The following is a 27,513-nucleotide window of genomic DNA, read 5'->3' as shown; positions in this document are numbered from 1 at the left end:
AATTACCAACCTGATTCAACCCAACATGTTTTTATTGGATGCCTATTGTATGTCCCACAGAAATACACTCTGAAACTAAAAATCTTTTAAGTTGCATGTACATAATGAAAGTTTATGTTCCAGTGTTGCAAATTATTGAATGAAGACATTGCTGGTTCAGTAAAAATCAGTTTAGAAGAGGTTTTCCCCCCTCTACTTTCTAGAACAGCCTAGAAGAGAATGGCATTTCTTCCTTAAATGTTATAGAAGAAAGTGTCCTTTATGTTCATAAAATAATGCACAGCCAGAATTGTTAAATTTGCTTTTTTTCTTTCTAGCAAAAGATATTTTTCTCTTTGTAGTAATCTTGTTAAAATTTAAAAAAAATTTTTTTAGCATTTATTCATTTTTTGAGAGTCAGAGAGAGACAGAACATGAGCTGGGGAGGGGGGAGAGAGGGGGAGACACAGAATCCGAAGCAGGCTCCAGGCTCTGAGCTGTCAGCACAGAGCCCGAGGCAGGGCTCAGACTCACAGACTGCGAGATCATGACCTGAGCCAAAGTCCGACGCTTAACCAACTGAGCCACCAGTTGCCCCTTTCTTTGTAGTAATCTTTAGTGAAAAATAATAAATACACTTCTTAAAAATAATTGAAACCTTAGAGAAGGATATCCAATGGAAAGTAAATCCTCATCTCTCAGAAATGTTCTATGTACATACACATATGTTTTATGTATAACTGTATCTTTCTGTTAATAATCACCTTATTCCCTGCTTTTTTTCACAGGTGGAAGCAAATCAAGTACTTTCTTGTACCTTGATATTTTTCACTTAGGTAACCCCAGAACGGAACATAGAGGTCTGCTTTAGTTTTAGTGCTGCATAGTATTTCAGGTATGGATTTACCATGCGCTATCAATATAAATGTAAGGTTTTCCAGGCTTTGGTATTATATACAGTGTTCTAATAAATAAGGTTGATCCGTCTTTGCACACAGATGCTAGCTTATCTGCAGAATCGAATCTTGGAAATAAAGTTGTTGGGTTCAAGGATACCTGCATCCATAATTTTGATATATAATGCCAAATTTCCCTTTGAAAACCTTGAACCAGTATACAGCTTCCCTGCAGTGTTTGAGAGTGCCCGTTTGCCTGCCCATACATTATTTTGACACTTCTTCCTTTCCCTATTACATCGCCAGTGTCTCCTCTCTACCGGACCACTCCAGCCTGAATCCGACGTACTGTCGTTTCTTGCATCTTAAAAGAAAGGAAAAAAAAGCTACTCATTGATTCCGCTGGTCCTCTCCCTCACTACCCCGTTTGTCTGTTCCCTTTTGTAGCCAAACTCCCAGAAAAATGATGTCTACGGTCTCTAACACTTCTGCTCATCTTCTAGAAAGTTCTCCAGTGAGGACTTTCGGCCCCGCCGCTCTGCCAAAACTGCTCTTGGCAAGTCACCAGGTATCCAGTGGTGAGTTCTTGGTTGTCTTCTTGCTTTGCAGCCGCTCTTGTCAGCAGCTGAGCTGATCAATCCGTTCTTCTTGGACCACTGTCTTCTCTTGGCTTCGGTGATCCCATACTCTCTCTTCCGACCATATATGCTGTTCCTTCTTGCTCTCTTTTGCTGGTTTCTTTCCATCTCCATGATGCCTTGATGTTGGGATGCCCCAGGTCCCAGTCTTTAGATCTCACCACTGTCTCTGCCCCCTCCTTTGGTGATCTAATCGAATCATAAGATATTAGATACTGTGTCTGTCTTAAAGGCCCCAAGTTGTCCCTGACCTGGATCTCTCTGGAAAACTCATGTATCGGACATCTCTCCTTAAATACCAGAGATCTTTCACGTTAAACATGTCTAGAATTTGGTCTTTTCCTAAAACCTGTGCCCCTCACCCTCTATCTCACTTTAGGCCGTAGTCATTCCATCCTTCCCGTTACTCAGACAAGAACCTTGACCTCACTCTTGTTCACACTTCACATCCAATCCATTAGGGAACTTGCTGGCCCGACCCTCAGAATACACCCAGATTCTCACCGTCTCACCACTTCCACCACCAGTACCCTGGTCCAGGAAGCTGTCATCTCTCACCTGGATTATTTCAATAACTTCCTGCTTCCACTCATGCGCCCCACAGCCTGTTCTCCACAGAACACAGCAGCCAGATTCATCCTGTTAACACCTACCCGATCACTTCACCCTCTGCTCACAAGCCTGCAGTGGCTCACTCGGAGTTTAAAGGCCAAACAGGAGTCTCCTCCCACCCCTGAGAATATTCCTCTCTGACCTGTCCTATTTTCCTTCTCCCCTCTGATATTTCACTCCAGCCCCACCGGCCTTTTCGCTCTTCTGGTGCCAGCGAGAGCCTAGGCTAATGCGTCTAAGGAAGAGAACAGAATACAGAAACAGACTTCTCCATATATGTGAATGCCTTACTTAAAACGCTTATTTTATCGTCTGCCAAAATGAGAGGGAATGATATACTTTCCAAAGAATGGTTCGGGGACATTCAGGAATGAAACTCAGGCATACCTAAAGTCTGAGCCTCCTGCGGGATACTCCTGTGAGATTGTCTTTCATTTCACTCAGTCTCCTCTGTGGGCACGAGTGTGTGGGCACATTAGCAGGGTCCCTCGAGCAGTCAGGTGAGGGGGAGGGCCAGAAGGCTATAGAAGCCCATGAGTGTGCTTCTAGGCCATGGCAGAATCCTCATTGCTCGTGATGGTGCCATTCACAGCCGCCTGTCTCTGAGGTCCCTTGGGAATCTGGGAAGCCTTGGCTGTGTTTGGGAGCATGCTCTTTTATCTTCTGCCTTCTCTACGGAGATTGCAACCACCTCTGTGTGTTTCCACATCATTTGCCATTGTAGCAGGTACATTGAACACACGGGTCGTAGAGGGTCCAATTACGAAGCAACCTTACTTGTCTTTCCCAGGGTCTTTTATAAGCCACCCCGTGGAGGTTTCTTTACTACCACCTGGATGGAAACGTAGGGAGACACCTGAGTTCTCTGGTCACTATCAAAGTAGTAGACGCATGGATCTCCAGTCACTTCAAGTCACAAAATATACTCTTATTTTAGTAATTAAATTTCATGTAACCATCAAAATCTTGCTTTGCAGATAAGCCCCCTTCTTGTCCCTTAAGCAAGTGAGAAGCCTTCAGCCCATTCACTGCTTCTACCCTATGACCCCTCCCTCCCCCCCACCACCATGTTAGCCACGGTTTCTGGTCCTTCCAGAATGGGACTTGGGGAGACAGAGTGGTAACCAAGGGGAAAGATCTTTCTCAATTGGTATTATTGTTGTCAAGCTTCTCCAGACCTGGCAGAGGCTTTGAGCTCTCTTTCTTGCCCAGGGGTTCTTAAGAGACCCACTAATGGGGAGAAGACGTCTCCATTACAACAAACTTCTTGATTTCAGTGGATGACAGGCTTCTGCAGGGCCAGAGCCAAGTGGCAGCCCGTAACAGCTAGAAGCGAGGTGGGTGCTGTTATTGTGACGGGCATAGTGCCTGAGGCAGCAAGCAGAGTATTTGAGCACCCAGGGATCTTTAGCATTGGCTCATTGTTCTCAGTGGCCCTGGGACCGAAATAAATGGGCAGTCGGCTAAGAATGGCTTGATGTATGTAATTAGGAAATCTCCAGGTCTAATGAACAGAAACTAAGTTGTTCGATGGAGAGTCATTGTTTATCACCCAAGTCCCAGACCTGAGTCAGTTCAGAGATACAGAAATCCGGAGATCACTGATTCTCAAACTGTGGCCAAGGAGCAGCAGCAGCATCACTTGGGAATTTGTGATACGTGCAAGGTTTTCAGGCCCTACCCAGTCCTACTGACACACACACTCTGACGGTGGGTCCCACAGTCTGCATTCCGGCAAGCCCTTCCACTCATTCTGATGCATGATCAGGTTTGAGAACTCTAACCATAGACAAAGAAAGGGCTGGATAGCATTTTGTAAGCTTCTAGCATAAATCTTCCTTTAAAGTCTTTCCAAAAGACCTGCAGTCATTCACTGGGTGACTGTGCACTGACGAGGGGAGAATAGCCAGCCAGACCTTGAGGGGATTTCTGGACATTGGTTCTGAGTCAGCGCTAATCTCCAGAGGCCCAAAATGCCTCTGGAGCACCGGGGGTGGGTGTCACTTATGGTTATCTAGGGATAAATGAAATTTTGGCCTGTGGCTGCCTCACAGGATTCCAATGGGTCCGTTGATCCGCATATGGTTATTTTCCCACTCCTGAATACAGTTGTAATAGGTATCCAGCACCTCGAAGGACCCCATTTTGATTCCCTAACCTGAGCAGTGAGCCTTAGGATAGGAGGCATGGCCTTGCAGAAGCTTCCTGGAATCTGCCGTTCCTAAATTGGAGTAAACTGAAAGCAATACCGTATCCCTGGGGGGCACTTCAGAGACCACGGTTTCCATCTAACCCTTGAACAAACAGGGTTCGTTCTGTCATACCCTGATTTAATTCATCTGTGTGGCACGTGCAACAGTGAGAAGGTTATTGGGGAGGGCCTGTGGGTTCCTGTAAAATTATTCGGGGACTGGACCCAATGTAGTCTCTTTACTGGATGACACAGCAGCGCGCCTGGCACTTTGTATGCAGCCATTGATCTGACAGATGGTTTTCTTCCTCATTACCAAATTAGCAAAGATTACCAGCAGGAGCTTGCTTTCAAACTAGCAGGATCAGCAAAACACCCTCACTGTCCTATGTCGACTCATCTGCTCTCTGATAAGAGCTGATCTGCAGGCACCTCGATCACCCTGATGGTCCCCAGAAGAGCATGCTGATATATTATGTTATTGACATGGTGATTAGGACATAGCACATACCCTAGATACCTTAATGAGACACATGTATGCCAGACGGTGGGAAATAACCCCCCAGAAAAATCAGAGGCTTACTTCCTAGTGGCATTTCCAGTAGTCTGGAAAATTTGGCATTTACTCTCCAAAGTGAAAGGTGAATTGCTATAGTTTGTACCACCTACCACTGAGAAAGAGCTACAATGTTTTGTACCTCTTTTGATTTTTGTAAAAAAAAATTTTAACGTTTATTTATTTTTGAGACAGAGCATGAATGGGGGAGGAGCAGAAAGAGAGGGAGACGCAGAATCTGAAGCAGGCTCCAGGCTCCGAGCTCTCAGCACAGAGTCTGATAGGGGGCTCGAACTCATGAGCCGTGAGATCGTGACCTGAGCCGAGGTCGGATGCCCAACCGACTGAGCCACCCAGGCTCCCCTGTACCTCTCTTGATTTTTAAGATAGCATGTACCTTTTGAGTGTATTGTTCATGGCAACGTTTTGTGTAACACACAAGGCGGCCAGTTTTGCGTTGGGGCCAGAGCAAAAGAAGGCTCACTAGTGGAGTTTCTTAGCCCTCTTGACGTTTTGGGGACAGATCATTCTTTCATGTGGGAGGCTATCCTGAGAATTATAGAATGTTCAGCAGCATCCCTGGTCTCTACCCACGAGATTCCAGGAGGACTACTACCCAGTTATGACAACCGAAAATGTCTACAGATTGCCTGATACGCTTGGGGGAGCAAAATCTCTCCCATTTGAAAACCCCTGGTCTACCGCATGTCTAGTTAAGGTTGAGGTGACTTTAGCACTCGCTGACAGCTTGACTTCAGCCTTGCAAGAGACCCTGAGCCAGGTCTTCCCAGCTAAGCTGTTCCCAGGTTCCTGACTCCCAGAAATCATGTGAGATAACAAGTGCATGTCGCTAAGTTTTAGGGTAATTTCTCTCGTAGCAATAGATAACTAATACACTGAGCCCCCAGGCTGTAAGATTGGGCATACGCACAGCCACAATCCATCATCCATTGTCAATAGTGTATTACCAGATTGGGGTTGAACTGTGTCCTTCTGGAACTGACTGTTGACACAGGAAGAAAACATTTGGGCCAGGTTCACAGATGGTCCCTTGTAATTTGAAGGCACCAGGTGGATTTGGGCTGTCGAAACATTGTAGCTCACATCAGGAAGGTGGTAAGGGAAGTTCTCTCAAGGCCAACACATCCACTATTTACTTTGGATGGAGAGCTGGCCAGAGGTAGGGATTTACACAATTCATGGGTGACTAATGGTTTGATTGGCATATTGGTGACAGGGGGGTCTGAGGAAGAGGTTTGCTGATGGGCACTGTCCTGTGTGAATGCTTACCATGGGGTATTCGCTGATGAGACTTACTAATCAATTGGACGGGACGGTCCATTCTGTGGATGTCATTCAGCCCTTTTCTTAGCCACTTGAGGAGTATTCAGTAGACTCATGCAGACCATAGCTATTGGGGCAGGGATGGAAGCTAGATGTGGGCTCCGTAATATGGGCTTACCCTTCCCAAGGTGGATCTGGCTACTGTCACGGCTGACTGCCTTATCTGCTGATAGCAGAGACCAGTATTGAACCCTGATGTGGCATTCTTCCCCAGGGGGACCACTGAGCCACCTGGTAGCAAGTTTATTGCATTGAACTCGTTCCATTACGGAAGGCATGATTTTATTCTTACCGGAATAGGCACTGTTTCTAAATATGCTGTGTATCCCCTGCCTGCAATGCTGTTACCAGTCCCACCGTCTGTTAATTTTCATAATGCTTTATCTAATGACATGATGTCCTACACAACATTGCTTACGACCAAAGAACTGATTTTACAGCAAAGAAAGCATAGAATTGGGCTCGTGCCCTTAGGACTCACTGGTTTACAAATATGCTCCATGACCCAAGGCAGTTACCATTATAAAGTATAGGAGTAGATCATTGAAGTTTCAAAAATGGCACCGTTGGGAGACAACTCTCTGCACTTTGGGTGGCTTTCTTGCAGAATGTGGGTTAGACTTTGGATCAGCAGCAAAAAAGTAGTGCTGTGTCTCTTATGGTCAGGATACACGGATCTGGGAAGCAAGGGTAGAAAAATGGGAGCGTTTCCCCTCACTCTCACATGCAGCACATCACTCAGAATATTTGCCTGCCTTCTTTGCAGCACGGATCAGCTGGTTTATAGGTCTTTATTCTAAGAAGAGAATGCCTCCTCTAGGGACATACAGTTGTTCCAGTGAACAGGAAGTAGGTGGTGCCGTCTGCCCGTTTCAAGTTGCCTACACCACTGAATTGACAGGCAAAGAAGAGGGTTACTGTTCTGGCTGGGGTGACTGGTCAGAATTCCCAAGAGGAATTGGGTTGCTGTGACACAGTGGTGGTAGGAAAGACTATGTCGGGAGCCCAGGAAATTCTCTTGGGTGCTTCTTAGCCCATCGATGTGCTAAGAGTTACTGGAGTAATATTGCAAACTGCCAGACTACTGAAAACTCAGGCCGTTCCGGGGTGCCTGGGTGGCTCAGTTGGTTGAGCATCCAACTTCAGCTCAGGTCATGATCTCACAGCTTGTGAGTTTGAGTCCCACGTCGAGCTCTGTGCTGAGAGCTCAGAGCCTGGAGCCTGCTTCGGATTCTGTGTCTCCCTCTTTTTCTATCCCCCTCCCACTCACACTCTGTCTCTCTCTTTCTCTCTCTCTCTCTCTCTCTCAAAAATAAACATTAAAAAACAATTTTTTTTTTGAAAGAAACTCAGGCCTTTCAAAAAATGAAGGTTGAGGTCATCCTGCGAAGTAAAGATCCCCAAACAACGGGGCGCCTGGGTGGCGCAGTCGGTTAAGCGTCCGACTTCAGCCAGGTCACGATCTCGCGCTCCGTGAGTTCGAGCCCCGCATCAGGCTCTGTGCTGATGGCTCAGAGCCTGGAGCCTGTTTCCGATTCTGTGTCTCTCTCTCTCTCTCTCTCTGCCCCTCCCCTGTTCATGCTCTGTCTCTCTCTATCCCAAAAATAAATAAACGTTGAAAAAAAAAATTAAAAAAAAAAAAAAGAACCCCAAACAACTGAGGTTTGGGTTCAAGGCGAAGGGAACATGGGATGGACATTGGAAGAAGCCCATCATCAATTATTATTCAACTCTTATCACCGTCAACCAACCAGTTTTGTTACCAGTTACCAGAACAAGAACTGAAGCAACTATGCGTCTTTTCTTCTTTGCTTGTGATGTGTAACATTGAGTATTGGTGGTGGCTAACTTTGCAGTTGGGCCTTCAGGTTGCAGAATATCCAGGGTGCAATGGTGATGAGAAGAGAAGAGAAACTGCCATCACTGAGAGCTGATTACAGTGGCTGAGGCTGCCCCTTCACATGGTCCCACTCTGTGTTCCCCTCTTTTGGGGGGAGAGCGTGAGCCTGCGTTCCTCTGCGTGAGGAATAGGGTTGCATTCTTTTGGGTGGAAGCACAATATAGTTGTTGAATGGGTGCAGGGGAATGTAGCAAAAGGGTGCACGGACCAGAGTGTGTCTTTCGGCAGTTGGGTCCAAGTTCATCCTTCGAAGTACCCGCCGTCCCCTTTTCCAGACACGCTCATCTGGCCGATTTCATGTTAGGTTCTTACAAGGGGAGGCACTGGTGGTAGATTCCAGTGCGGGAGGAAGAAATGAGCCATTCTCCCTGCTATAGGCAGCAGCAGGGACGTAACTGGGCTTGACTGCTTGCGCGACAGACCCCAGCAGCCTGGGGGGGGTAGTTGCAGCAACATCAGCAGTGAGTGTCCACTCACAAGATCCAGCTAAGGGACAGTGGCAGCTTCTGTCTTTAGGCAAGAGCCCCCTCTTTCTTTGCTCCCTAGCCTTTCCAGCAGTTTTTTTAAACCAGTTTCCTACATTGCATCCTTCTCTGCTTGAAATATAGAATATAGAATGGTCCCTACTTTCCTGTTTGCACACTGAGTGACACAGGAATTTTTCCGTATCAGCACAGAGCAAGCTTCCTCATTCTCCAGTTCAAAACAAACAAACAAAAAAACCGGAATGCATCATATTTTCATAAGAAGGCTCAGATAATGAATATTTTGTGTTGCCCTCCATCTTCTCTTTTAATCAGTAAGAGCATTAAGGACATTTCCATTTTAGGAAAATATTGTCATGCCATATATTTGGCCACGTTCGTGTCTTCTTCCGTTTGGAATTACACCTGCCGACGCTCTTGTGCAGACTTCTAAATGGCTGAAATGGGATTAAACTAGACTCGAATCTAGCAGCTGGCTACTTACTGCTTAATAAGTATTCTAAAATACTGTCCCTGTGTGTCTTAGCCTTATCTTTTCCAAGTGAATGGGAAGCACCTTGAGGCTTGGTATTATGTTGCCTTTTGAATATGCAAACCTGGTGTGTGTTGGGGGACAGCTTCGCAGCACCCCTCCCCTTTATGATGAATGCCATCTGAACGCGTCATCTGACTGGCGGCCAGGAAGGAGCCCCGCGTTCCTTCCTGTGAACGGGCTCAGGCTCTCTCTTGAGGAAGGAACTGATGACACAGCCAACGCTGCCCCATAGGTTAGTGGTTCAAATCGAGGTCCTGGTCATTTTACTATTGGTCTCATTCCAGATCCTTTCATGGTGCCAGTGCTGCTTCAAAGCCATTTTTCCTTCATCATGAAACATTGTAAATGATTTGTGGGTAGTGATCTCCTTCAGCCTGTGCAGCCGGGCCCCTTGGTTCAGCCTGGGGCTGGAGGGCTGCCCAGACCAGCACAATGGCCTCAGCCCCAAGAGGCTGCCTCGGGCCACATCTCAGCCACCTGACTCTCAGTTCCGCTGGCCTAAAGAATGGAGGCCTTTGCTGCTCTTTGCTTACACCACCCCACAGCTCTGTTTCCCAATTTTATCTTCTTTACTTAATCAACCAGCACTTTTGCTCCCTTCTCATCTTTTGGGGGAGTTCTGACAATTCTACTTCCAGCTCTAAGACGCGTTCGCATTTTCTAAAACGGGAAAGGTTGGGTCCTGTTTAGACTTGTCGCGCCAACCCCCATTCAGGCTTTTCTGGGAGGATTTTTCTTCAGCTGCTCCACACTTTCGCAGCAACTCAGAGTGTGACCAGAATCCTCAAACCTTCGAGCATCTTGGCCCATAGGGACACAGGACTGCAGTCCTAAAATGAATATCCAGTCCTGTTCCACGAGGCTTCCACTGCTCTAATCTTCAGCATAATCCCCTTAAAGCACGACGCCCTGGTAAATCCAGGCTGCTCCGGGATGAAAATTCTCATTAAGGGCAAAACCCAAAGCTGCTTTTGGTGGTCATGCTGTTCTCCCATCAACCTCAATTGTCAGCCAAATTAACGAAATACATTTCTAATAAGCCGGCTAATACTGGTAAGGAGTCAATAACCAAATCCATTTGAACTCTCAGAAGCTTAAACGCTGTTAAATCCCATTTCCTGTTTGTGGGGCCGAGTCCTAGAAGATGTGCCTGGGTTACATTTCCGAACAGGTGAAAGAAAACATGAGGCCGCGTGGAAAGGGACGTTTTTTACTTTTTCTATCTCAGTAATAGTCACGACACGCAACGAAATGGCTATTGCATGTACTGTTCCGTTACGAACAGACACGACCGTTGTTTCAGTCACTCCTGATACCGTTGACAAAATCGTTTGTGTTGAACAAAGCAGCAGTTAGCTGAGATGAGTGGGATGGTGATTTGCTCGTTCACCAGACAGCCACATTCACGGGTTACGTCCACAACTGGATTGTACACAGATTTCACAGTCATTGATTGTAAAACTATCAAAACAGGAAGAACATGGAAATTTCGCCCCCAACTCCTCGACAGCACATAGGAGATCTCTTAATGCACATGCTTTGTTTTTCCTGGGATTCCATACCCGGGTTGGGAAGTGGAAGGCAAGCTTAGAAGCTGCACATCTGACATCATCACAAATTAGTTTTACCTCTTGTTGGTGCGTACTCCCTACGCTCAGATTCAAAGGAAACCCAGGAAACTCGTAAGTCTCCCTCTGAATTTCAGTCAAAGGATTCAGCCCTACGTCTTTCGTCCCAGCCGGTTTCCCTGTTGGGAGTACGGCCGGCTTTCTCTTTAGCTGTCAACATGTTCAGAATAGACTTTTCTCTGTGGGAAAAGATTCGATATAGCAGCCTGGGTTTTAGGATATAATTTCATTAGAAGTAAGACAGACTTCTAAAAACTCACTTCAGAACCATGCTGTGATTTGGCCATCTGGGATTTGGCCAACAGTTGTGGGAGTTCTATTAAATCAGCTGTGTGTGTGTGTGTGTGTGTGTGTGTGTGTGTGTGTGTTTCTAACTGTGAAAAGCAGAGTTTGGAATTTTATATTTTCTTCAATCCTCGGCCACTAGCTCAAATAGCTAGGGATGATTAAGAATAACGCAATATGGAGTATTTTCAGAATTATACATTCACTTTTGCTGTGTTTACCCAAACGTGAGGAGAACTGACAAAATTTCATCTTGGCATATCGAATGTAAAGTATAGCCCTTGTACCAGAGTCCAGAATCATCTTCTGCATAAGGTAGGGGAACAATCCGTTACTGCTGGTGGGACTTAACTTGTAACTGACAGAGGAGTAGTGCTTGACATGAAATCGGATTTTTATTTGGAATGGACGAAAGGGTTGACTTTCTAAATACCTAGTGGTGGTTTGCGAATTTAAAGTAAGCTAGGTAAACATGTTTTAAGAGTCTCATTGCTTCCTAAGAGTGAAACTAGGTCAGAATTTTCCTTCTTAGCTCCAAGATAGATAAGCACTTCTGTTTCACACAAAACACCACAAAATTTAAAAGGTGGGCGGACTTCCATTTCCCATTAGAAAATACCTCAGTTATTCAACAATAAATATTAATGAACACTTACAAAGTGCCGGGTACTCTACCAAGAGCTGTAAATACAGGGTTGAACATAATAGAGCAAAATCTCTGTCTTTACAGAGTTCACGTAGCTCCTCGTATGGGCCTCTGGAATGAACTGAAACATTAACAAAGTGTTGATATGAACAAACTAATGTTCTTCACCAAATGGGTGAAGTGGCAAATGTGATAAAAACTATAAATAAACAAATACTGCACAAAGGACTTCCGTGACATTATTTTCCTTTAATGGAGCATTAGGATCCTGGAGTTTCTTCAGTATTGTGTCGATTGTAATCAACAGGACTTTTAGATTCATTTGTCCTATGGAAACGGTTGTTTTCTGGAAACCATCTTGCTAAAGAAACACACACACACACACACACACACACACACACACACATATATCTTTCCTGGGGAGATTCAGAACATGAAGCTGTAAAAGATTCTGGCAGGATGAGTGCTGAAGGGAAAGGATGTCGGCAATTGGAAAATGACTTAGTTGCCAGAGGCTACGTATGATGACATTAGGAGGCACAAGATGGAATTAGACTGAGGACATGTGCAGGTCTGGTTAAACTCAAAGCATCCAACAACCCACCGTGAACTGATTACGGGACAGCCCTAGAGGCAGCCAAATGCAACTTTTCCTATCTCTGGATGGGAGTCTGATTTTGAAATCCAGAGTCTGGGGAAAATGATGAGAAATCATGACTCCCCCTCCTTGGCGCTTTGCTCTGTTCCGTCCACCCCACTGCTGAGTTTTGGTGTGAGCCCGGTCACAATGTGCCTTTCCGTTTGGAAGAGTGCCAACCTAGAACATCCCCGTGGCTACAGGGAAAGAGAAAGGAGGTAGAGATGTAGGAGGGGGAGAAAGAGGAAGAAATGCTTTGCAAGTGGTATGAACTTACGGGTTGTGCTGGCTAACGTACGGCTGCTTCTGTCCTTAGACACGTCTCCTCCTCCCCCGGTCTGGGCACCTGGGCCCCCCCCCTCCATCTGGCACTAATTATCTCAGCCAAAACAGGGTTGTTTGTTGGTGGTGGTGGGTTGTGTTTCTTCCTAAAACTTCCCGTTAATTTTGTCCTGCCTTAGGTTTGTTTTCCTTTCAGCAATGCAAGACGAATAAATTCATTGGTTGCTCAGGGGCAAAAGCAGCTTTAACAACCAGCCAAAAACATCATTCGGCTGTAACAATGGTGGTTCACTGGTAAAATCTGCATTACTCAGACAACACCCAGTGGGCTTTCCCCCTTGGCCATGAACACACCTGTCTCCTTCTCTGGGCTCTAAGAGCACACCTCAGCACGGGCCCCATGGCTCTTCCAGAAACAGCCCTCCCAAAACAAATGCGAGAATAGGAGGCCAAGTCGGAAAGTGCTTAGGCTTGCTGCCTGATTTCTAGTAAGTCCTCTCTGATTTTGTTTGTTTTTACCCAGACACATGTTTATTTTCATGACCGAAGAGCTTATAATCCTGGACATTGAACATAAATAGATGTTATGTTTTCCACTTTATGGTTGTGCTCGTTGGTGGTTTTGCTACTTTGATTTGGGCTACGTGTCATTGTGCTACAAAATGGTCTGGCTCCTTTAAGAAGCCACACGTTGTAGACACAGAATCAAGCTGAGTCATTCACCAGGGGGAGAGAATTAGGAACAGCTGGGGGCAGCTACTGGAGGTAAAAGCAGAGACAGAAAGGGAACAGACTGCCTCTCTAGGAAATGTTCCAATGCCTCGAGCCCAAATGTGGAGGGGAAAGTTTCGCAGGCATCGTCTTGCTAATGATGACAAATCCTGTGCACCGCGAGGCAAGGACATCCCCTGTGTTAGGGAGGAGACTGGCATCCCTCAGCCGGTGGCCAGCCGGGGCCATGCGGGCCAGCATGCTGTCACTCCATCTCAGTCTACGAGGTTTGTGGTCTGAGCATCCCCTTCCTCGTAAAAGTCAGTGGTCACCGAGCACCTCCGTTGGCCCTTGGAGGAGTGAGTTGCCTTATAACCACGTTGCCCAAGGGACTGGGTCCGGTTAGAGATGCACACTGAATCTCGGTGAATTAAAGGATATTAAAACTTAATAGGACATAGTATTGTCTCAAATGTGAAACAAAGAATAAATAATAAAAGACTATGGGGCTCCTGGGTGGCGCAGTCGGTTAAGCGTCCGACTTCAGCCAGGTCACGATCTCGCGCTCCGTGAGTTCGAGCCCCGCGTCGGGCTCTGGGCTGATGGCTCAGAGCCTGGAGCCTGTTTCCGATTCTGTGTCTCCCTCTCTCTCTGCCCCTCCCCTGTTCATACTCTGTCTCTCTCTGTCCCAAAAATAAATAAACGTTGAAAAAAAAATTAAAAAAAAAAAAAGACTAGAAGGACGAGTATTAATGTTTAAAATTTATATTTGGTTATGTCTTGGCCGTGGGCGTATGGGTCATTTTGGGGGTTCTATGTATTTGTTCATATTTTTATGTTATCTTTTACTTCTCAGTGTGGCACACAGAGCCATACTTGGTCCGTCCTTTAGTCAATAAATACTTCCCGTGTTTGGCGCCCTATGGGGGAAGCAAAGCTAGGCGGGTCCCAAGTCTTTAGCTTGATCTGCCATCTCCCATGGGTCTGATGTCACCAGCCCTTCTTCCGGGATCGGATCGCTGAGCTTTGATTCCCCTCTCAGGACCAGAACCCCTTGCTTTTCCTGCAGCGTCGGTAATGTGTCTTCTCAAATGCAAGCAAGACTCCTGCCTGCCCTTCCTTCAGACCCCGCTCAGATGTCAGCACGTCAGGAAGGCTGTTTCTAACCACCCGATACAATCATGCCCTCATCTGCTTTGATTTTCTTTATGACCCTTGTCAATATATATCTTCAGAGATACGTCTATAGTTGAACACTGATCTCCCACCGAAATGTACTGGCTTTGAGGAGGGGTCTTCAGTCTTGTTCTTTGCTAGATCTCTACCATCTAGACCAGTTCCTGGCACATAGTGGGCCCTCGATAAATATTGTTCTCTTCCTCAATGGAAAAGTTATGATAGGCGTTTTCCGTATATCAAGAATATCAGTGCACAAGTTCAGGCATTCAGAAATATGGTGTCTTTGTTTTTTACAATATTCTTAAAATTCGGACCCCAACACCATTGCACCAGTAGGAACTTTCATTTCAGTTAATAACTGAATTCTTCCCTCCCTACCCCTTCTCAGGGGGTGGAGGGTGTCAAGATTCTAAGAGTCTAGTGCACTGACAGGGGCTTTGAGGAAGGGACACTGCTAATCAACCTAGCCACATTTTGTCCCCATGGCCCCTTCATGCCTGATGGCCATCTGCCGTTTCTGGCTGAAAACGTCAGTGCCTATAGCCTCAGCTCCCCAGATGCTTCCACCCAAAGGCTCTTCCTCTCTGGGGGCTTGCCCCAACATGGCCTCTGCCAGGAACCCACAGAACTTGCTCCTCCCCATAACGGGGGGGATTTCTTTTCCATCTGTTGTTTCCCCACTGTGTTTCTAAACCACTAAGCTCTTCTCAAACTCTGCCCTCCCCTTGGGCCTCTGGCTTTTAGACAAAGAACAAAAGCCAGAATCCTTCTGCTTCTCATCCTGCCACTTACCTCCCTGAGGCAAAGGATGTGGAGTCTGCTACCTGCTCCAGTGGGGAACCGAAAGGGAGAACTTCAGACAACTCGGACACAAGACAGAAATGCAGGTTGCAGGAGTGGGACAGATAATGCAGAGAAGAACATGATTCCATTGAGACCGGGGTGGAAAGAGTGAGACCCAGGAAAAAGGAAGACTTAAGGCATCTTGCCCTTGTGACTGAGCCTGGAAGGCTGGGCAGTATTTCATTTCATGCAGTGTGGGGGACAGAGAGAGAAGCATAAGCAAAAGGGAAACAGGTTGTGTATAGCCGACGGCAAATGATCTCGTCCGACCAGATGTGTTTGAGCAGTGGGAAAAGAAGTGCCCCGAAAGGTAGGTTGGAGTCATGGCGTGACAGGCCCTCAAAGTCAGGGTGTTTTGACGTTAACTTGAAAGTTACTTGGCAGCCACTGGGTCATAGAGCGAGAAGATGAGAAGGGTGTGTTAGAAAATGAGACGGCAACACTACCGAGGACGGATTGATGGTCGGCGCTGGTGATTGGGAAGGCCAAAGCAGGGAGAGCATTCCTGTCATCTAGGAAGCAGAAGGAGGAGAGAGATGCAAAAGATATGGAGGGCATAGCACAGGCAGGGTTGACCACTGGTTCAATGTCAAAGGCACCGGAAGGATGGTGATGGCAGGAATGGAGGTGTTCTCTGCAGATGAGGAAAAACCAAGAGCAGCTGCTGGCTCGCGAGGGAAAGGTAACGGGCTGCTCATGTGGAATCTGAGTTTCCACCGGGAAAGTTGGTGCTGGGGGCGGGGCGCTCAGAAGAGCGGTCTTTCCCGTGATGGGAAGGGGATGTGGGTAAGGATGCTGCAGGCCTTTGCTGGGGTTGGGGACGAAAACCAAGGGATCCGGTGTCGGCATTGCTTTGATTGTCTCAGTATAGAAGGAGGCAGGGCTGTTTGCTGAGAGTAAGGGGAGCTGTCCCTGGGTCACACTGGAGCTTGAATGTGGACACCGTTTGAAACAGCTGCACCGGGGAACATAAAATGAGTCTGTTCCCAGGAAACAAAAGGGCAGACCCACGCAGCGTCAAGTTTTCTCTCCATAAATACAGAATCCTGGTGGTTTTATGAAATCTGTCCGATCAGACACAAGAAGAAATGGCCTTTAAATCATATACCTAGCTTGAGGCATATTTTAATTATACCATTCTCCGTGTTTTCTGCTCTCTTCCTTATACGTTGTAGACCATCCATTAGAGATTGCTTTTTTAGGAATCAATCTATGCCAGAATCCCCCAGCATAATAAACCTGGAAAAGTAGCACCTACTCACGGCTAGCATTCCCGACTCCCGTGCTCTCTTGCCCGGTGTTGAACTTCTTTTCCCAGAGAAGCTCATCTTCACCTGCTCTCAGGCAGATGGCAGGGGTGGGATGGGGTGGGGAGAGCTCATCACAAAGACCCGTGGTACTTCGGGCTTCAAGGTCACTGTTGCATCTGCAACCGGAGCAGGTGAGAAAGGGGAAGCTGAAAATCCACTTCACGCTGGGGTGGGCACTGCGTGCTGCCCTCTGGTGGTTCAGGAAGACATCTCTCTGTTTACCCCCTTTTGTCTTTTCCACACCTCCCTTGTCTCTCTGGATCTGATCTTTGTTTTTATGTGGTGGTACCTCTATTGGGGATTTAGGGACTTGTGTGAAGTGAGATGTAGGAAAGAACAACGCAGACCTCTCCGCATTCTTAGCCTTACTGATATGGTCTTCACTAAAAAGACGATCCCGTGAGAACTATGGGACTAGTATTAAAACACCCAATTTCAACTTTCATACCTGGGCATATCCTAATAACATAGGATTATTGAATCCTTTTTCTCATCTTTGTAGTGTTTCCAAGTTGGATATGTGGCTATCAACTCTTTTTACTCTGCTCCAGCCCAAGGGGGATAAAAAAAATCCACTGAAGAGCTGGAAATCACAGAACATTTGCAATCACATGCTCCCTGGGCTGGAACTTTTTTTTTTTTTTTTTTTTCTTCTCTCTGACCACCTGGGAAGGGAAGAAATGATCTAGAACCCATGCTATGTGGAGCTTGGTTTACTTATGAGGCCAAAAGAGAATTGCATTTCTCATTACGTAAGAAACTAGAACTTAAGGACCCATTCTTAGGTTCTAGCCCAACAAATGTGATGATTTTTTTTCAGGGGCAGACAGGACATATTTGAGGGAGCTGTGCCTTAGTAGAGTTCCCTTGTCCTCTGTCCCTCACAGCCCAGGAAAGTACATGCTGGTGAAATTTCACCCTGAACAAACTACCTCATTTGACCAAACGAGATCTTTGTCCACTACTCCCTCCAGCTTGTCCAAGGTCCGCTTCAATTTTCTAGTGCAACATCACTCCAAGCCTTTTTTTTTTTTTTTTTAAATAGAATCGGCATATTTGTTCACTTTTGTTTATTTTTGCTCCAAAGCCTTTGGCATTTCCCTCCAGTGAGTCACACTACGGGACCATTTCAAAATCATCTCCGTACAGGATATGTCTCTTCTCAGGGGAGATGGGAAATGGGTAAATGACAGCCTGTCCCAAGATGTTACTGTATAGTGTGCGGGGATTTTCTTTTCTTTTTATTTATTTTGAAGTTTATTTATTTTGAGAGAGAGAGCTCAAGGAGTGGAAGGGCAGAGAGAGCGGGAGAGAGAATCCCAAGCAGGCTTCTCACTGTCAGTGTAGGACCCGCAATGGGGCTCGAACTTGCAAATCACGAGATCATGACCTAAGTCAAAATCAGGAGTCAGATGCTTAAGTGACCGAGCCACCCAGGTGCCTTATTTATTTATTGATTGATTGATTTTAGCAGGCTCCATGGGGTTGGAGCCTAACATGGGGCTTGAACTCACAACCCTAAGATTAAGGCCTGAGCTGAGATCAAGAGTCAGCCACTGAACTGACTGAGAGACCCAGGCACCCCTGTGTGTGGGGATTTTAATAAAGTAGTGTCCTCTCGCTTGCCGCCAAAGCCACGTGACAAGTGGGCTTGTAAGGAACAGTCTTCTAGGTCTTTCCCTGATTCCATAGAGACAAGATGGGAAAACTATAGCATGGTTGTTAGGGGGTTATTCCTATCAGTTGATTATGGGAATCAGCCCGTTTACTTCCTCCATTACAAGAGTTTAGATAGTTGAGAATTCGGATTTTGCAACAAAATACAGGATACAGGTAAGAGGAGAGAAGGCAGAAGCAGGGAATGCTTGGACTCTCACCATCCCTGGGGCACCTAGACTTCTTCTTCAGGCCTTCGTCGGTGCTACTTACCCTTTGCCTCTGGAAAGCCTCCAGCCTTCCTCCCCACTCCTCAGTTTGGAAAACTCCTTCTTCCCAGAAGTCTTTAGTCACTCTCTATTCTTTGCTCTCAAAGGGCTTTGTACTTTCCTCTAGTAGAGTACTTGGCACTCTGGGATTATGGTCATTTATGCAGTGGCCGCCCGTCTTCCCTTCACATGGCCCCCTGTCCCCCAGTTCGAGGGGGCAGAGGAGTGGGCCCAATTTGTCTCCGTATCTTCACCACCCAGAAAAGGTCCTGTTGTGTAGAAGGTTTAATATGATACATCCTAATATAAGATGGCAAGCATGTATGGGCCAGGGATTCAGGGGGAATTTCTGTTCATAATGCTGGCGTGGGTAATCTGGGTTTTCCTAATCTCGTCTCCTGTCCTCATTTCTCTTAGCCTCTTATTTCCCTTTTCTCCTTCGATTCATGTAAGAAAATATAAAGTATCAGCAAAAGTTAATCGATGTACATGTATATGTTGATTATAAATAGGCACTGGGATAGTGGGAAAATTACCACCCTGTCTTCCCACTACACGTCAAAATGTAGAGCCTGGCTTTAATCTTGCCACTGAGCTTTGACTTCTGCATGTGGTGGACATTTTTTGGCTCTTGGCTTCCCAGCATCCAGGCCCCCTATCTTCCAGTAACAACACCCTGGGTTGTTTTGGGGGGGGGGGGCATGTAATTGTCTACCCCCATTGGGTGTGGCCTTGGTGGTACTGAGTTCGAGGTGGCCCGCTCTCCTTTGGCCTGGGAAGAGTTACCAGTAGTCCTCACTGCGTAGTGTGGGGTTGGGGAGAGGATGCCGTTACTTAATTTTTGCAATGAGCAATGTGAAAACGAAAGACTCAAGAAAAGTAATTCTGTTTGCCCCCAAGATCTGGCCAGATGCAATGAATTCTCCTGTTAAATCCATTTGAACAGCAACCACAGCCCTGGTCTCTCCTACTCAAATGCACAGGGCCCAGGGGAATACGCAGCGAGCACAGCATCACACTCCTCAAGTTGCCAAAAATCCCTTTAAAATGATTGAACAGATGTCTTTTCTTGGGGTCGAACGGATATCCATCACAAATGGCCTGCTTTCCATTCCAGGCTGGTCGTCTTAGGGGCAACAAAATCAATCACTCTCAGGTTTGTTTCCTGGATGTTTCTTAAACCTTTGGAATTATACTAGCAATAACCATTACAGGATGCAGGAAAACTAAACGCATCTGTGCAGGTCGCTGTATTTCATCCCAGGGTACAAACTTCCTATGTGATGGTGGTGTGGAGGCAAGCCTCCCTCCACTGGGCATCCTTGCAGCCGGGGCTCAGCATGGAGTAGCTTCTGAGCTTAGAACCAGAAGATTAAATGGCATGAAGACCGACACAGCCGTGGCTCATATATCATCAGCAGTAAGGGGGGGGGGGGTCTTGTCAGAATGCACGAGAAGAAAGGAAGAGGACATTGGACTTTCCAAAATAAATCGGGGCTCAAGTCAAGTAGTCTGTCACAGGATCTGTGCTTGGTTTCTGGCCTTATCTGCCACGTTTCTGGTGGCAAGAGGAAAGATGATTTAAGCACTGCACATAAATAAATAATTATTTGTAATTTATTATTTATTAAAGCTCTTAGTACTTTTCAAAGAATTGTAATTCAAGTGTCCATGAATTCCTCATGGGTGGAGCAGATACCGTTTCTAAACGTTTCCAAGAATCTGGCTTATGCAACTTTCAAAATAAAGCGCATTTTGAACGAAGGCGCACACCGCTTGACCCCACAAGGGTCACTGACACTTACCTGTCCCTATCATCAGGTGTGAAAGCACTTGGGGATCAGGAGGCAGCGTGTCTCCTCCCTGGAGAGATGATGGTGTTGGAGGAGAGACACCCGGGTTTGAACCTGGGCTGGCCCTGCCACGGGTTGTAGCAAGGCGGCAAGTCTCTTTGTATCAATGAGGGGCCATGACCTTATCTGTGGAATGGGAAAACCATCTCCCTGGTGATATCTTGTGAGCATCTGGTGCATTTTAAGGGCTTAGACAGGATAGCTGTTATTATTACCTCTGATTTCACAGAATTAGGTATGTCCAGCTAGAGCAAACCCCTCTTGTGCCATGTGGGAACAACTCCTCGGTGGTCAAGGCTGAGCCTTGCAGACCTGCCCGTGGGCTTCCTCAAAGGCAAGCCCATTGCAGCAGAAGTGCCTTTCCGCCTCCTGACAATGGCAGTCCGAGGTCACATCAACTCACTCCCACTCCGCCCCTCAGCACAGGGCAGCAATAGCTTTCAGCAAGCCTTCCTGGCCCCAACCCCACTGCTTTCTGCACCGTGGGGGCGGGGAGGGCGGTGCTGAATCGGTTCCTAATTCCAGGCTCTGTAGAATTCCAACTCCCTCTGATCTCAGCCAACACATGGCCAGTCTCCCTCTTTTGCTTCCTCTAACCCCTCCTTCTGACGAATTTCTGGCACCCTCATCATCCCACTGTCAGGTTGTCCGGGAAACACCCCTGGGATTTTGCTGAGCAGATTTAGTCCATCGGGGCCTATCCCAGGGCTCTGCCTCCATAGCAAAATGAACCAGAGGGGAGTTCTTTCTGAGATTCTGGGGCCAGTTATACACACACACATACTATATATTTTATATGTATATAAATTCTATAATGTGTATATAGTATATATACACATACATCATAAGCAGAAAACTGTATAAAAATCCTAAGTCTTCCTCCCCGCCACCACCAACACCCAGTCCTTCCTTCATTAATGCTACTAGTCTCTTATTTATCTTCCCAGAGACACCAATCCTTTACAAAACTTCTGTTTCTTTCCCTCCCTTCCTCTTTCTCTTATTTGTTTATTTAGTTTCCCTTCCTTTCTTATAAATGAAAGCATAGTGTATTGTTACATGCTTTGCTTTTTTAATTTAACAAAATAGGTATGGGGCGCCGGGGTGGCTCAGCACGTTAAGCGTCCGACTCTTGATTTTGGCTCGGGTCCTGATCTCACGGTTAGATTCCTGGGTTTCAGCTCCGCCTTGGGCTCTGAGCTGATAGCGGAGCCGGCCTGGGATTCTCTCTTTTGCGCGCGTGCGCTCTCTCTCTCAAAATAAATACATAAACTTCCAAAAAAATCGGTACATAGTTTAACACAGTTTGTTACATGTGGACTCTCTCTGTCCTCTCAAACAGTGCTCTTCCAAAGATACATAAGGATGTGTCACTCCATCATTTAAAAGTTGCTGAAGGCATAGCAAAAAAATAATTATTCATTCATTTATAGTCATGCCACGACTGTAATCACATTTACCTTATAAAATAGTAATCAACATAGAAACATTAAAATGATAAAGATGAAATTTTACATCCTTCATTTTTAAAAACCGTATTTGATTTTTAGTAGCACAAGTATTTTTACTTTCTAAAATATCACTGCTAGTATACTTTTAAATAGGATCAATGTGTTGAATATGCTTTGTCATATTTGAAAAATCTAGGGTCACCCTTTTGTGATACAGCAATTCAAAGTCTGGTTATATGTTCAGTTTACTCTGACGCTTGGTTTCAAAGTCCATCAGAGCTGAAGGAGACACTTTACAAATGGAGACACATAGAACCAGATGCAAGAAATGCCTCATTAGATAAACTTTATTAGCTCCCCAAACTCATTTTTCAATCCTACCTATCCTTTATTCAAAGATGTTTGTTGAAATTTTCTTTGATATAAGGGTTTTTTTTCCTTGTAATGTGCCACACAAAGTAAATGGAAACATTTCCAAACATCTGTTTTCAAAACGTTCTTGCCATAGTTTGACTTTCTTTTGAAAAGAAATGACTTTCTTGGGGCGCCTGGGTGGCTCAGTCGGTTGAGCATCCGACTTCGGCTCCGGTCATGATCTCACAGTTCGTGGGTCAAAGCCCAACAACGGGCTCTGTGCTGACAGCTCAGAGCCTGGAGCCTGCTTCAGATTCTGTGTCTCCCTCTCTCTCTGCCCCTCCCCTGCTCATGCATGACCTCTCTCTCTCTTGCTCTCTCTGTCTCAAAAATAAATATTTAAAAAAATTAAAAAAAAAAGAAATGACTTTCTCAGTAATTGTTGATATGTCACTTCTACCATGAAAAGACAGATTGTATGTTTACTATTTATTGATTTTTGTGTGTGTGTTGACTTTAAAAAAATATCTGCTAGACGACATACTAACAATAGCCACTTGCCATGACAGAAAATGACAGCTAGTCTATGACACTTGCCTGTTTGTCAAAGAAAGAATGCACAACTCGTTCCCGGGTCCTACAGCTCTTTAAATACACTGCCATGAGATTACCAGTAGGGTATGAGAGGCGTACCGGGCCATTCCCCATCGAATGGCAAAGCCCTATAAAGATCCCACTCTTTGAAGGCTTTGTTTTTATGAAATGAATCCCATGGATAGCATCATATCAGCATGGAACTTGTAATTGGCAATACGCTGGACCCAGCACCACAAGAAGGTCCCTCACCTCTCCTCCCTATAGCTCCCTCTCTGTGTGGAAGTTGCTCGAAGTAATGGCAGCCATGTGGGACATCAGACTGTCTCATGTTTGGACCAAGAGGGGGCATCTTAATGGATTGTCTTGAATGTCCCACGGAGAGTGTGTACCCCACCCAAAGGTTCTCTTACACAAAGGACTCTCTCCAAGTGAATTCAAAACCTTGTTTTCCTTTAGTCTCTGAACTACTCTTCTCTCCCTTCTTTTAAACTAAAATACCTGCCAGATTTAGTCTCTATAATACTGTACCCTCAGGGGAGTTGGCTCAGGTTGCTCTGGGAAGACCTGGCAGGTCGTCCCCCAGTACCCCCCACTATCCTATGCTTGGGGCAGGGAGACACTAAAAATGACTGCACCTACAACTTCTATTTATTGACCTATTATTTTGTGTTGGTCCCTCTGCTGTTCTAGAAATGCTGTCAATTCTCTTTGTTCACTCTAGTTATCTTCTATACCATCTCCCCAGATACTGAATTAGTGAATTCTAAATCATTGATCCAGGGGGACATACAGGAAGCATGTGGCTCCTACTAGCCTCTGGTCCCATTTCTGTCAACCAATTAATCCACAACCTTGTTTTACGTGTGTTTCTGTTGAAAGAAACCTCATAAAATAGATATTCTTGCTTGATTAATATTGAACTCATGGCCAACAGCACTATAACTCATGATTGAATGAAGAATACCTAACAGATGTACTTTCTCCACAAGGCGCACCACAGCCTTCCTGCACCGAGGGAACACTACACGGTGTTTCAGTACTGTGTGTAGGAACCCTTTTGAATGGCAAAAGCACCAACAAAAAGCACAAAAGTGCAAAAAAAAAAAAAAAAAAAAAACAAGGAAAACAAAAAACACATGGCACTAAATAAACTACAAAAAGAACACCTGTTTGGCCGCAGCTGAGAACATGCACGTTGGGCAACTCAAATTGTTCATCGCTTGGTACGTGTTCGTGAATGACCACAAAAGTGAGCAACTATTGGTTTTGGGGTTACAGATACATTTTAGTGAACAGGTCATACAAACATGGCATCTATGAATAATGAAGATTCACTATATCATCTCATGGTACCCTTGTGAGATGGACACTAGTACAATGACGTGTGAACTGAAAGGAACCTCAGCAGTCTCTTCGGGCTGCCTCCTTTGGGAGTTGGCAAAGCGAGGACAGTGAGGTGACATACCCAGAAATGTCCACTGCAGGTGTGACACGCATGGCATTTTCCCAGCCACAGTTGGTACCGTTTCCACTGCATATTTTTGGGACCAAATGCAACAATGTAAATGGCAGGTGGGGCCACATGCAAAACTCTAGTTTATTCTCTGCAATAATTAAAATCTGTTTTTGATCAGAATGTTTGATTTGACGACTCCTCCTACATGGGCACAAGGAAATATATATATATATATATATATTTTAAATTTTTTTTAATGTTCATTTCTGACAGAGAGACAGAGCATGAGTGGGGGAGGGGCAGACACACACACACACACACACACACACACACACACAGAATCCAAAGCAGGCTCCAGGCCCTGAGCTGTCAGCACAGAGCCTGACGCGGGGCTCAAACTCACAGACCTCGAGATCATGACCTGAGCTGAAGCCGGACGCTCAACTGACTGAGCCACCCAGGCGCCCCGGAAATATATCTATTAAAAAAAAAAAAAAAAGGAAGATCACAAACCTGAATGAAATCAGGCACAAAATGAGAAGTTGAAAAGACCCAAAATATTTGCAGCGAGAATAAGTTTTGACTTTTTAAATTCAGTTCTCCAGTGAGCCAATTCATAAATGGGTAATATGAGAGGGAAATGATGTTGAAAAAGCCAAACATGCTGTAGAAAATTAGAGATGAGAGCACATGATGCATAAATAGGAGAGATGTGCCAAGATGTGATATTTTAGCTGGAAAATTACTAATGTGTGCATATTTATGAATGTATATATTTTGATGCCAGAGTATCTCAAATTTTTTTGAGATTCCAACAATTACACAAAATTAGTTCGGTCTCTATTTGGCTACAAGAAGCACAGAATTTAAAATCCAAATTGAAAACGGCTCATAACTAATGCGGCCTGCAGGCTGTTTGGTAAATGGGTACACTTGAACCAACAAACTAAAAACCCCCAAAAAGCAAAAAAAAACAAAAAAAACAAAAAAAACAAAAACAAAGAAAAGAAAAGACACAGATTCAGTGTGTCCTTTGAATATGATCCTCTACATATTGCCAGTTGGTGCATTGTTACTTTTATATGTAAAATTTCTATTTCAAAGAATTCCAAGCTACCTTTCTTGCTAAGACTGTCCACATTCCAAAGTCTTGTCCACCACCATCATGATGGCACCCATTCCTTTGGAGTGACAATGAGATGCTCTTACCCAATACTACTTCTGAAATACTTCCAGGTACATACTATGACAAACTCTATTGTTACTTACAGAACAAAATGTTGTGACAACTTTACTCCCCTACTGCACTTTGCACACACTCTTAGAAGGAATTTAAAATTCCTATTCAAGACCTCCGCCTTCCGTTTATCTGTTTCCATCTGAAACAGTGTCTCTGAATCCATTCTTCCCGTCCTTTCAGTTACAAGATACCATTCCTAATCACGGGTAGCATTTTCTTTAAAAAAATTTTTTTGGTTTATTTTTGAGAGAGAGAGAGAGAGAGAGAGACAGACAGAGACACAGCGTGAGCAGGGGGAGGGCAGAGAGAGACAGAGAGACACAGGATCTGAAGCAGACTCCAGGTTCTGAGCTGTCAGCACAGAGCCCGACGTGGGGCTCGAACTCATGAACTGCGAGATCATGACCTGAGCAGAGGTCGGACGCTTAACCGACCGAGCCACCCAGGCACCCCCGCATAGCATTTTCTTACAGTTAATTTTGTAAGGAGCCATCTCTCACCCAAAACAGAACCTTACTTGTTTCAAGGATAATTTTTATTGATGAGAAACATTTTAAAGCTATAAAAAGCTATAAAAAGGTACTTTTCTTATTTATACGACATTTTCAGGTTTGGAAGTTTTCTTCTCAAAGATTAAGTCCCCTGACCTTTTTTTTTTCTTTTTTAGGACAGCAGCTTATCCATCAATAAGGATCCCATCCTCTCTCGAAAACAAATCGATTGATCATGTCAAAAGATCTCAGCGGCTGGTCGTAGGGTAAAATGTGCCCTCCACCTCGAACAATTACCTTGGAGAAGAAAAGTAAAAGGTAAAAAAAAGTTAGAGAAACGGATGTTCTACATGAAGGGAAAATTTTAGTTCAGATTAAAGTATTTTTAAAGCTTACATGAAATACGGAACATATTCTAACAATCCAGGCCTTTGGGGCATGCTGATTGTCTTAGATTTGATAGCTTTCATAACAGGTACGTTAAGGTAGGATAAGGTCTACAAGTGTGTGGTTAGCTACTTTAATTTTTTTTTTTTTTTACATTTTTATTTTATTTTTGAAAAACAGAGTGAGACAAAGCGTGAGCGGGGGAGGGGCAGAGAGAGAAGGAGACAGAATCTGAAGCAGGCTCCAGGTTCTGAGCAAGCAGTCAGCACAGAGCCTGATGCGGGGCCCGAACCCACAAACTGTGAGATCATGACCTGAGCCGAAGTCGGACGCTCAACCGACTGAGCCACCCAGGCGCCCCGTGGTTAGCTACTTTAACACAAAGTTGTGTTCATCTTTCACATGCATGAAGCGTAGAATTGTCTTTCTCCTCTTGGGAGGGAGCCGTCTGCTGCCCCGTGGTCGGTTATTCTTACCTGGTGAGGACTACCCCGGGGCCAGGTCGGTCCACAACCAGCTGGAGGGATGCACCCAATTCCCCCCCTTCAGTCCGCTGACCCATGTGGCCTTCACCCTGCACTCTCTACCTGGCATCTCAGCGTTTGCCATTAATACAGGGGATATTTGGATTCTCCAAAAAATTAAAACGACAATAAATGGAAGTCTTTGACACCTGAAATGTTAAAAGGCCATCTTTTTGAGTAGCACAGAGTACTACTTCCCCCCCCCCCCACCTTTTATTGTGAAAACTATTCAAACATACAGCACATCTGAAAGAATTTCATAGACTTACCACTTAGGTTCTCTCGTTAACGCCCACGGTACTCATTTCCTCACTGCCCATCTATTAATCCATCTTATCTTTTTTGACACGTTTCAAAGTAAAATGCAGGCATCAGTACACTGCCTCCAGATTTTATGTAAAATTAACACACCCTGAAATGCACTTGTGTTTAATACGGACTCACTGAGTTTGGATGGCACGGTTACCTGTGTCACCTAACAAGATGTAGAACGCATTTTTTTTTTTAATGTTTTTATTTATTTTTGAGACAGAGAGAGACAGAGCGTGAACAGGGGAGGAGCAGAGAGAGAGGGAGAC

At 45.3% G+C, this 27,513-nt stretch overlaps 1 protein-coding gene and 1 long non-coding RNA gene across 3 annotated transcripts in view; one reads left to right on the top strand and one right to left on the bottom strand.

Moving 5' to 3' along the window:
• Positions 1-575: 575 nt before the first annotated feature.
• LOC121028556 (uncharacterized) lies at positions 576-27,513 on the top strand. Its single transcript, XR_005789302.1, has 3 exons — positions 576-874; positions 26,201-26,342; positions 27,468-27,513. It is a non-coding gene; the product is annotated as an uncharacterized LOC121028556 (long non-coding RNA).
• Positions 26,193-27,513, bottom strand: part of CPVL (carboxypeptidase vitellogenic like) — a 120,131-nt gene continuing 118,810 nt past the window's right edge. For both annotated transcript variants that reach the window (XM_040472367.1, XM_040472366.1), the window contains one exon: positions 26,193-26,321. In XM_040472367.1, coding sequence (XP_040328301.1) covers positions 26,217-26,321 — 105 coding nt within the window. In that variant the 3' untranslated portion in view covers positions 26,193-26,216. The remainder of the gene's footprint in view (positions 26,322-27,513) is intronic.

This window comes from Herpailurus yagouaroundi, unplaced genomic scaffold (assembly GCF_014898765.1).
Source record: "Herpailurus yagouaroundi ecotype Mexico unplaced genomic scaffold, PumYag 100, whole genome shotgun sequence".
Classification (NCBI taxonomy): domain Eukaryota; kingdom Metazoa; phylum Chordata; class Mammalia; order Carnivora; family Felidae; genus Herpailurus; species Herpailurus yagouaroundi.
Note: the sequence above shows the minus strand (reverse complement) of the source record. Positions and strands in the feature narration are given on the sequence as shown.